The sequence below is a fragment of the Salmo salar genome, chromosome ssa04 (assembly GCF_905237065.1).
Source record: "Salmo salar chromosome ssa04, Ssal_v3.1, whole genome shotgun sequence".
Lineage (NCBI taxonomy): Eukaryota > Metazoa > Chordata > Actinopteri > Salmoniformes > Salmonidae > Salmo > Salmo salar.
In genome coordinates, this window is record NC_059445.1 from 50,206,774 (window position 1) to 50,217,854 (window position 11,081).

Consider the following 11,081-nt stretch of genomic DNA (forward strand, 5'->3'; position numbering starts at 1 on the left):
AAGGTTTTCATTGGACAACATGTTTTCACAGGGACAGTTACACTTTGTACTCTATTCAGGCTGAGTTACTTTTAGAGTTCTAGACCATTTCACTCAGCTTTTCATATTAAGGCTAAATCCTTATAGAATCACAGTGAGAAAATACCATGAATTTTGTGCCTTAAAGTGATAGTATACCCCAGGTTCAAAGAGTCTGACGTTTTAAACCTCAACAGCGCTCTAACATCAAGATGAGTTCACACCGAAGACCATCAAGTTGTACGCTGCAGTGAATGGGAAAGAGAAGCATCATTCAAAAGAGTGAACTTCTGAGAGAGCTCTAAAGTGAGTGCATTATAATAATACCACTATAAAGTGGTGCATTCATTCACTAGAACCGAGTCTGAATTTCCACTCAAATGTAGTATCTTTATTCCGCCCAAGCTTGCACCTCATCATGCATGTGTAGATTCAGAGTTGAGAGCTGCACAGCAAGGATATATGAACCTACAGCGACATCTGCTGGCCATAAAGTGAGAAGGCTGTGACACTGGGAACACAGCATGCTGCTACTCATTTGAGACCCCTGTTCAGACTTGAGATAAGAATACTTAACATGGACTTAAGGCAAAATTTGACTTTAGTTCATGTTAAGTCAACTTAAAGACAGAAAGTGCATAAGAAATGTAAGTGTTTCCGCCCAGACCAAACACTATTCTATTGGCATGTTACATACTAGTAACAAGAATCAGAAACCAACCTTTTTTTACTTGCATTTAAAAAGTGACAACTGATAGATACACAAACAAGATCAGACTTCAATAAAAATAAATTTAAAAAAAAGAGTCACATGCACCTTTTGGCTACCTTTAGAGTTAATACAAGTATTGTTATTTCAGCACTTAACTCCTAAAAGTACTTGATACATTATCTAAAAAAAAGACAGCAGTGAAGCTGTAATCTCAAATTGCACTTCTCTGCTTAAATGCACAAAAACACATGACAGCAGTGATATTCACATTAGCAGTATAACAACAATATTTAATTTGTAGAGCATATATCTCACACTCAATGCAAAGTATAGGACCCACAAATTGGTTCCCATGATTGAGTCAACTTATCAATAACTGATCAGCGGTGATAACAAGAAAATCCCCTCCACTCTAAATTCCGTGCATCAAGAGGCGTTTCACCACTAGGCCGCCATTCAGGCAGCGTCAATGTACAGTCCATGTGGCCTAGTAGTCACATCATACAAACAGAATAAGGTGGACAAGACTGTGGGAATGGATGTAATAAAGTAGAGTTAGTCCTCTCGCAGATATGCCTCAGGGATGTCTTCTTCCTCCATGGCGGCAGGTAGCTTAATCCTTTGACTGTCCTCTGCTTTGGACTCCTTTAGGTTCTTCTCTGCATCCTTAAAGAGCTGTCTGATCTGATCAACATGAGACTGCGCCACCTGGAGGCTGGTCTGTGCTGTCACAGACGCCTGGTCGGCACCTGAAAACACACACAGTCTACAACCAAGCACCAAAATGGACACAGGTGGACACTCGTTGTCTAGGTTCTCTATTCCCACCCCCAATGAAATAATGACCTATCTATCAGGAGCATCAGAATATAGTAGTAGGCCTATACTTCAAACCTTTGATCTTAATTTTTTAAATCACAAAATAAATGTGTGCCATTTGAAATAATTAAACTCAGCAAAAAATGAAACATCCCCTTTTCCAGGACCCGGTCTTTCAAAAATCCAAATAACTTCACAGATCTTCACTGTAAAGGGTTTAAACAATGTTTCCTATGCTTGAACCATAAACACTTAATGAACATGCACCTGTGTAACGGTCATTAAGACACTAACAGCTTACAGACGGCAGGCAATTAAGGTCACAGTTATGAAAACTTTGGACAAAAAAAGAGGCCTTTCTACTGACTCTGAAAAACACCAAAAGAAAGATGCCCAGGGTCCCTGCTCATCTGTGTGAACGTGCCTTAGGCATGCTGCAAGGAGGCATGAGGACTGCAGATGTGGCCAGGGCAATAAATTGCAATGTCCATACTGTGAGACGCCTAAGACAGCGCTACAGGGAGACAGGACGGACAGCTGATCGTCCTCGCAGTGGCAGACCACGTGTAACAACACCTGCACAGGATCGGGAACATCCGAACATCACACCTGCAGGACAGGTACAGGATGGCAACAACAACTGCCCAAGTTACAGCAGGAACGCACAATCCCAACATCAGTGCTCATACTGTCCGCAATAGGCTGAGAGAGGCTGGACTGAGGGTTTGTAGGCCTGTTGTAAGGCAGGTCCTCACCAAACAAACATCACCGGCAACAACATCGCCTATGGGCACAAACCCACCGTCGCCGGACCAGACAGGACTGGCAAAAAGTGCTCTTCACAGACGAGTCGCGGTTTTGTCTCACCAGGGGTGATGGTCGGACTCGCGTTTATTGTCAAAGGAATGAGCGCTACACCGAGGCCTGTACTCTGGAGCAGGATCGATTTGGAGGTGGAGGGTCCGTCACAGTCTTGGGCGGTGTGTCACAGCATCATCGGACTGAGCATGTTGTCATTGCAGGTAATCTCAACGCTGTGCGTTACAGGGAAGACATCCTCCTCCCTCATGTGGTACCCTTCCTGCAGGCTCATCCTGACATGACCCTCCAGCATGACAACGCCACCAGCCATACTGCTCGTTCTGTGTGTGATTTCCTGCAAGACAGGAATGTCAGTGTTCTTCCATGGCCAGCGAAGAGCCCGGATCTCAATCCCATTGAGCACGTCTGAGACGTGTTGGATCAGAGGGCGAGGACTAGGGCCATTCCCCCCAGAAATGTCCTGGAACTTGCAGGTGCTTTGTTGGAAGAGTAGGGTAACATCTCACAGCAAGAATTGGCAAATCTGGTGCAGTCCATGAGGAGGAGATGCTGCATTAAGTACTGCAGTGCTGGTGGCCACACCAGATACTGACTGTTACTTTTGATTTTGACCCCCCCCCCCCCCCTTTGTTCAGGGACACATTATTCCATTTCTGTTAGTCACATGTCTGTGGAACTTGTTCAGTTTGTCTCAGTTGTTGAATCTTATGTTCATACAAATATTTACACGTTAAGTTTGCTGAAAATAACCGCAGCTGACAGTGAGGACATTTCTTTTTTTTGCTGAGTTTAGACTACATTTTATTTGATAAAATGCTAAATTATGTAACTCATCACAATTGACTAATAAATTATGCTTTAATGATAAATTATAATTAAAATATTACATGAATTGGAAACTAAATTAATGAGGCTGCACAAACATGAGTTTTCCATTCATACAACATGTAGAGTAAATTACCACAGTAGATTTTCCATGGTAAAATAGTAAATACTTTATTTCAGTTGTACGGAATGATTGTCAAATAGATCAAGTCGCCCTTAGTCTGTTTAAAAAGTAGGATTCATTTGTTCTGATTATTATACCCATAAGAGCGCAAAATCTTGAAAAATGTTGGCAGCAATCAGAACTAAAAATAACCTGGAAATCCACTTTAGGGAGTGGTAAATCGGTGGCCAAAGGTTGCAATTGATATCAGCTGTGCGGGTAATTTTAGCACGCATTGATGGTTTAACAAGAGATTACCTTGTGTTAGTACACTGGCAAATGTTCCTTGCAATAGACCCAGAAGCACTGGTAGGTTGCCAGGTCCCAGATCTGTTTGTGCCATCATGTCATGTGGAATGATAGCACAAACAGGCTGGTACCCAGGCTAACTGTTAGGGGTATTGGCAGGTCAACCTGAAGTTAACATAAAAATCCTAACAAATCTACTTTCTATCATCCAATGTGGGAGAAGGTGCATAGGATACAGTACCTGCGTTGTATGCCGTTTCAGCTGCCAGTTTAGAGAGGTTGATGGCCATCATCCAGTTAGACTCAAACCTCTTACAGTCCTCCCTCAAATCCCTCACCTAGACAAAGACAGCAAGAGATGGGACAAGGACATGACTTGAGTTACTCATTCAGTAAAAACAAATACATACAAAACTCTTGTTTTGCATTTCTGTGACGTTAAATGAACAAATACAGCGGGTGAATGTTGACAGGGAATAGTCTAAGCTAACGAGGCAGCCTGAGTAGTGCATGACTTTGACCTCTTAAACCACTGATGACACCTACCTCCTGGCGCTGGCGAACGATCACTTGCCACACAGAGTCCTCCTCCGCAGGGGTCAGCTTGCTGCCTGAGGCAACATAGTGCTTGTGTAGGGTCACCAGTGTATGTATAGTCTAGAGAGAAAATGCAAACATTAGCTAGCTGGCTAACAGACAGATGCACAAACTTACAAAACAAACCAACACGTACAAGTACATACTGTGTGTACACAAGTGGAGTGTACTAAAGTGAACGTTGCTGTGATAGCCCTACTGTAGCTGCAGGCGCATTGTATATGTTTGTGTCAAACCTAAGATAAAGCCACATAACTGGTGTAACTTGGGAGAGTGCAGTCTTCCACTGTCACAGACAAATACATTTCAGAGTTTATGAATGGACAGTAGAATGAATCCACAGTAAAAGCTGAGTAGAGGAGAGTGGGGTCTGTTGAGCCACCCCTTGCTTCTAGTAAACAATACACAAAATCAGTCACGTGACCACATTTAGGAAGAGGTAATCCATTTATGAAGGAAGAAACCACATAGAACAAACTGGTAAGCCAGTTTTAATATATAGTATGTGGACACCCCTTCAAATTAGTGGATTTGGCTATTTCAGTCACACCCTTTAGTGACAGGTGTATAACATTTTTTTTTTTAAATCAAGCACACCGCCATGCAATCTCCATAGACAAACATTGGCAGTAGAATGGCCTTACTGAAGATCTCAGTGACTTTCAACATCCATCACAGAATGCCACCTTTCCAACAAGTCAGTTTATCAAATCTCTGCCCTGCCCCGGTCAACTGAAAGTGCTGTTATTGTGAAGTGGAAATGTCTAGGAGCAACAACTCAGCCGCAAAGTGTACATTCTTTGTGTTCTGAATGGTCCGCAATCTTATGTTCCATGATTCTAGAAGCAGAAGCACGAGTTTAGAACACCTACATATACTGAAACTGGACAATATTAGAAGTTCAGATTCATAAGCTACAGGCAGAGTGGGACTGGCGAGTGCTGAAACACAAAAATCGGTCCTCGGATGCAACAATCACTTGAGTTCCAAACTGCCTCTGGAAGCACTGTCAGCACAATAACTGTTCATTGGGAGCTCCATGAAATGGGTTTCCATGGCCAAGCAGCCGCACACAAGCCTAAGATCACCATGCACAGTGTCAAGCTAGGCCCCTTAGTTCGAGTGAAGGGAAATCTTAACGCTACAGCATACAATTACATTCTAGGCGATTCTGTGCTTTAACTTTGTGGCAAAAGTTTAGGGAAGGCCCTTTCCTATTTCAGCATGACAATGCCCCCGTGCACAAAGCAAGGTCCATACAGAAATGGTTTGTCGAGATCGGTGTGGAAGAACTTGACTGGGCTGCACAGAGCCCTGCCCTCAACCCCATCGAACACCTTTGGGATGAATTGGAACGCAGACTGTGAGCCAGGCCTAATCACCCAACATCAGTGCCGACCTCACTAATGTGCGTGGCTGAATGGAAGCAAGCCCCTGCAGGAATGTTCCAACATCTAGTGGAAAGCCCTCCCAGAAGAGTGGAAGCTGTTATAGCGGCAAGGGGGTGACCAACTCCATTAATAATGCCCATGATTTTGGAATGAAATGTCCGACGAGCAGGTGCCCGCATACTTTTGGTCATGTAGTGCATGTCAAAAACATTTCAAATGATTTTCACAAAGTCAAATGAATGTACTGTGTTATAGGTTTCAAGATGCCTGTATCTAAACCAAAGTAGATAGAGATCCCAACTGATGAAGAAAACTATAAGCCACAATATGAGGTCCTAAACCTATCATGAAAGTGCATCCTGGTAGCTGTATGGGCTAATAGTAAAAATGCTTGCCTGGGGGTAAGTTGAGCCAAAGGCCACCACTCAAATTATGATTATATTTTGTCTGTTTTATGCATAATATGCATAGTATTTTTGCAATGAACTCAAGATTTTCATTGTTACAGAGCAAACATCAGACCCCATGTATACTGAAGTAAAACAAGCCCCTTCAAGGTTCTTGAGAGAGCAGCCAAAGAAGTGTGTGAAGTCCACTTGAGCAGCAGCAAGATCATTTTTACTGAATGACACCGAGATAAATTGACAAATAAAACATGTACTTTGCGAAAGAGAGGCTATGACAGTAGCAGAAGCGCACAAGGTCTTATCCGATGCCATGGAGTCTGAGCTTGCTAATTCTATCAAGAATCTCACATGGGCTTAGAAGCCTCAAATGTAGATTCATTTACTATGAATTGGCACATCCCTGTCCCAGACAACTGGTCAAGAAATGTAAGCGTAAATGATATTGAACAGCGAGATCTATATCTGAATGTAGGCATACATTTAAGATATACAATATATCACACCGACATTCCATTAATTAAACTGACCTACCAGCACCCTCACTCACTTATCCCAATGTGGCTCAACTTACCCTGTCCCTATGCTTAACTTACCCGGGGTAAGTTGTGCCAAGAGACCATATGTTTCAGAAAGGATACACAACATCCTGAAAAATATGTAGATAACTTTGTTCGAAAGAATTCTATACTTTCCTTAACTTGGTGATGTTGAATGTAAATGGCTAAACATACTTCACTGTATTAGGGGAGAGTGGGGTATGCTGAACACTGGCCTATGAGAATGACTTTTGTGATATATGAAGGGGGTTAGGTGACAAACAATGGACAATATGAAAGAACTTTACAAAAATGTCAATGTGATAGTTAAGACAAAAAAATATTTTGAAAACATTGTAGCAGTTGCTACCCATGACAAAAAAAATCCCAATACTGTATATTATGATATTTACACGATGAGCCCAAATGTAAAGCAAGTGCCGTGCTAAGGACTTTCAAATCTGTTTTGTGAAACCCGCGAAATTGGTGAGTTAATATTTGCGATGTGTATTCCTCAACCTGTCATTCAGATGTTTTCAGAGATGTATGCGTTGTCAGGGATTGGTCCAAATTCACCTTTAGCCACCCTCATTTTTATGACAAGTGCTAGCTGCGTGGGAGTGCCTGACGCCGTTGGCTGAGGCAACAAGCCGGGTAAGAGGCAGCGTTACGTGGCATTGGCTGTATTGTGATGGTTTTATTCTTTAAAGTAAAAACTACCAGAATTCAGTAGCAAAGCCCTACAATCGATAAAAACATAGCTAAATGCCAGTGAATTGAAAATGTGTCCCATCTACATTATCTTACTGTGAAGCTGGCTGTCGCTTCTGTGCCTAGGCAAATTATTTGCTGCAGTTAAAACCTCCCATGACCAAGAGTAAATCATCAACACCAAAAATAACATCACAATGTAACCCAACAGGTAGGCCTACCTTAGAAGTAAGCTTTTAGACTAGTAGCCTTCTGTGTTGAAGTTCAGACTTAGTGAGAAGTGTGCATCTGTTAGGCTGTGTGTGAGATGGTGTTTGTGTAGGTGCTGTGTGGTGTGTGTATTAAGTAACTCATTTCCATAAATGTGTACAAAAAGTTGTATTCTAATTTCATGAATTGTTTCAAATTGTTACAAACTCAGGTTTGCATAAAGCATTCAGTTGTTACTATTACCACCCTACTTTAAATTACTGAGCTTAAATTACTGTAAATACGTATTCCATTCAAACTAATTTGTATATTACATGTCTAACTTGAATAAAATACAATTTCAATAAATTATACTTTTATTTGAATCATCCCTGCTCTACATCAGCCCTGAAAATGTAATTACAATATGACCACGGTATATTGAAAAAAATGTGTTGAATTTAAGAATCCAGACAGGTGATTTGGAGCCACAATTGACTAAGGATTAACATTGACCTGTCCATGACCTTATTGAACTTTTCTGATAACTTGAAAATAAGATCTCAGCTATGGTAAGTCCTATCCTAATGAATCAACGTGTTTTATGTTCCTGCAAAGCTTCTATATAGCATGGGACACAAAGTATAACATCAGAACCAAAGTTTAATTGTCTCCTAACACATGGTAATGTGAAAAAGTGGTTACCTTAACGTACTGTGTGAATGAGTCTACGAGTGCCAGGGTGGTCTGAGAGAGAAAGGTGTTGGTGCTATCTGTGACCAAAGAGGATGCCCTGCGGACCAAGGCCTCATGAGACAGGTTGTCTTGTTTCTAGAAGAGGGCATAGAGATGGATGGTTAGCTTAGCTAGTCTTATTTTTGGTTTCGTTTTCCACTGAATTGGAACATGCAACTGATGAAGGAATCTACAACTGGCTTACAAGTCTGCATGACTAGCAAACTGTATATCGTTTAACTGTGTAAAACAACCTGTGAGAAGGGCACTGCACATAGGCCACCAATAGCAGACAGAGATATCCAGTTCTTCCGGATCACAGTGGGGAATTCCATGACTTGTCGGCGCACCAACGCCCCACTGAGTCTCCCCAGGTTTGAGGCATAGCTAGAGGACAGAGAGAAAAACATGTAAATCACGAAGTGAATTGCCATTTCAAGATACCACAACCTACGTGTAATTTAGTAGCCACGACAAGAGTAACGTTAGTTAGCTAAGAACAGTAACATTAACTAAACAATCATATCTAGCTAATGTTAGCTAGCTCGCATAGCTAGTTTTGTTTCGACATATCCAAACGCTAATTAACGTGAACCCTTTGGAAATACACCGGCCTTACATAGCCTAGCTGTTTATATTAGGTCAAACTTGACACACTTATAATTTAGTACGTGAATTAGCTAATAGCTCGACAACTTACCTCAAACCAATACAAAAAAAACCTCTCCTGAACGCCGACATATTGGTCTGACGCAAGAGGAAGTTATTCTTTGACTTCTATGGTATTTTGACGATTGCACAATTTAATGTGCATTTGCCACCTACTGTGCGGGAAGGAAACAGGATTCCCCAAAATACCAACCAAAACTATTAAAAAACCGACCAAAAAATCAACTTAACTAAATAAGAAAATATACATAATAAAAAAATCTGATCCCTACACAAGCTCAAGGAAACCAGGAAGGGCGGGTCTTCCGGCGCCATTACCCCGTTTGCAAGTCTTCAGGTGTAAAATCCCCAAAACTGTTCTGCTGCAGACACAATAATATCCAGTTTCTTAGATTTATTTGAGACTTGTGCCGTACAGTTTACAACTGTGGCAATGAACGCCACAAAATCCACCTTTTTAACACAGAGGATATCATTTGACTGGCAGCAAACATTTACTACAGGCTCTGGTGTGCCCACAACCATATCTTCACTAGTTTTCGCAATTCTTTTAAATCAAGATTCGATTGACGGCTCTAACTTTTGCCACCTCAATCTCCTTCACCCTTACAGGGCACTCCAGGAAACTTAGGAATTTGTAGAAGATGGAGCCAGAGGGGATGGCTGCCGTTTTATGGGCTCTTAACCAACCGTGTTATTTTGTTTGTAACTTATTTTGTACATAATGTTGCTGCTACAGTCTCTTATGACCGAAAAGAGCTTCTGGACATCAGAACAACGATTATTCACCTTGAACTGGACCAATAATCTTTCTTTAATGAGTCAGACGAGAGGGATTTTCTCCAGTCACCCAACAAGGCCCTCATCCCTGTCATTCGCAGGAGAAAGAGACAGAGATATCGGGTGCCTTGTAAGGATCCGGCAATGAGTAGCAAATCTGCTTGTGCCATCAGTGTTATTCAGAGGTGTGGACTCGAGTCACATGACTTGGACTCGAGTCAGACTCGAGTCACAAATATGATGACTTGCAACTCAACTTTGACTTTAATACCAATGACTCGTGATTTGACTTGGACTTGAGCCTTATGACTCGACCTGACTTGATACCCTCCCCAAGCCCAAATATAAAAAATTATGCTATTAAAAAAAGTGTGCAGCGCATCAACTCTTCATTTAACGGATTACAGTTTGAGCCAATCAAACTGTGCCAGCTGAGAAAAAGTTGTGCGTGGCAGTGCAGAGGAACGTCGGCGGGTGAAAAAAGGATTGCAACTTGCAAAACATGAAACGAAAATTACAGACGGAGGTGCAACAATTTCCAACTTTGTTCGACATTTGAAGCTGCACAAAGAATGGTAAATCGTGGCTAATATAGCCGACAGCTATATATTTTATTACTTTATTAGTGTATCATGTAGGCTAACGTAACGTTAAATCAATGAGCCTCCACACAGTCAGTCAGTGCGGGAACGTGATCATTGCACCCAAGATTGAGCTACAACTGGCTAGGCAGTTGGTAGCCTGGCTGCCTGATGTTTCTGCTGTTCCTATAACCATTGACATACATTAGCCTACTCTCTCCACACACACACACAGAGAGAGAGAGAGAGAGAGAGAGAGAGAGAGAGAGAGATGGGCAATTGTGTACAAGCCTACATTTCCCGTTTGCGATCCGAGATAGTTGATCACTATTGGGGGGGGGGGGGGGGGTCTTTCTCATGGCTACCCATGTATTTCCATGGAAATATAACATTTATTTGGAAAGTAATAAATATATAGATATTTTTAAAACTATTCATGATTTGCGTAATTGTAATATACTATTACTCTTGTTAAATATGAAATGGTATTACATTTGGTGAAGAGCACATTATGACTTGTTTAGGACTCAAAACTCAAAGTTTAGGACTTGAGACTTGACTTGATACTCAACGGTCTTGACTTGAGACTTGACTCGGGCTTGCCTGTCTTGACTTGGGACTTGATTGCTAAGACTTGAGACTTACTTGTGACTTGTAAAACAAGGACTTGGTTCCACCTCTGGTATTGTTGGCCAACGTACTATCGTTGGATAATAAAGTGGACAAACTACAAGCATGTATATCCTACCAATGGGACATTAAAAACTGTAATATCTTATGTTTCACCGAGTCATGGCTGAATGACAACATGAATAATATACAGCTGGGGTGTTATACACTGTATCGGCAGGATAGAACAGCAGCCTCTGGTAAGACA

At 41.6% G+C, this 11,081-nt stretch overlaps 1 protein-coding gene across 1 annotated transcript; it reads right to left on the bottom strand.

Annotated features, from left to right (window-relative positions):
* Positions 1–727: 727 nt before the first annotated feature.
* diablob (diablo, IAP-binding mitochondrial protein b) lies at positions 728–9,024 on the bottom strand. The gene is made up of 6 exons (XM_014196906.2): positions 8,875–9,024; positions 8,429–8,561; positions 8,145–8,270; positions 4,155–4,265; positions 3,850–3,946; positions 728–1,479 (listed from the first exon to the last, which is right to left on the bottom strand). The coding sequence occupies exons 1-6, from the start codon at positions 8,913–8,915 to the stop codon at positions 1,286–1,288; spliced, it is 702 nt and encodes a 233-aa protein (XP_014052381.1). The 5' UTR covers positions 8,916–9,024; the 3' UTR covers positions 728–1,285.
* Positions 9,025–11,081: the final 2,057 nt, after the last annotated feature.

What these genes read in the sequence shown, in the direction of transcription:
- diablob (XM_014196906.2), bottom strand. Translation starts at nt 8,915, where the DNA reads ATGTCGGCGTTCAGGAGAGGTTTTTTTTGTATTGGTTTGAG. An exon ending in TTTTTTTGTATTGGTTTGAG is followed by an intron (nt 8,562 to 8,874) that starts GTAAGTTGTCGA and finishes TCTGTCCTCTAG; the next exon opens with CTATGCCTCAAACCTGGGGA. An exon ending in CATTCACACAGTACGTTAAG is followed by an intron (nt 4,266 to 8,144) that starts GTAACCACTTTT and finishes TTTTCTCTCTAG; the next exon opens with ACTATACATACACTGGTGAC.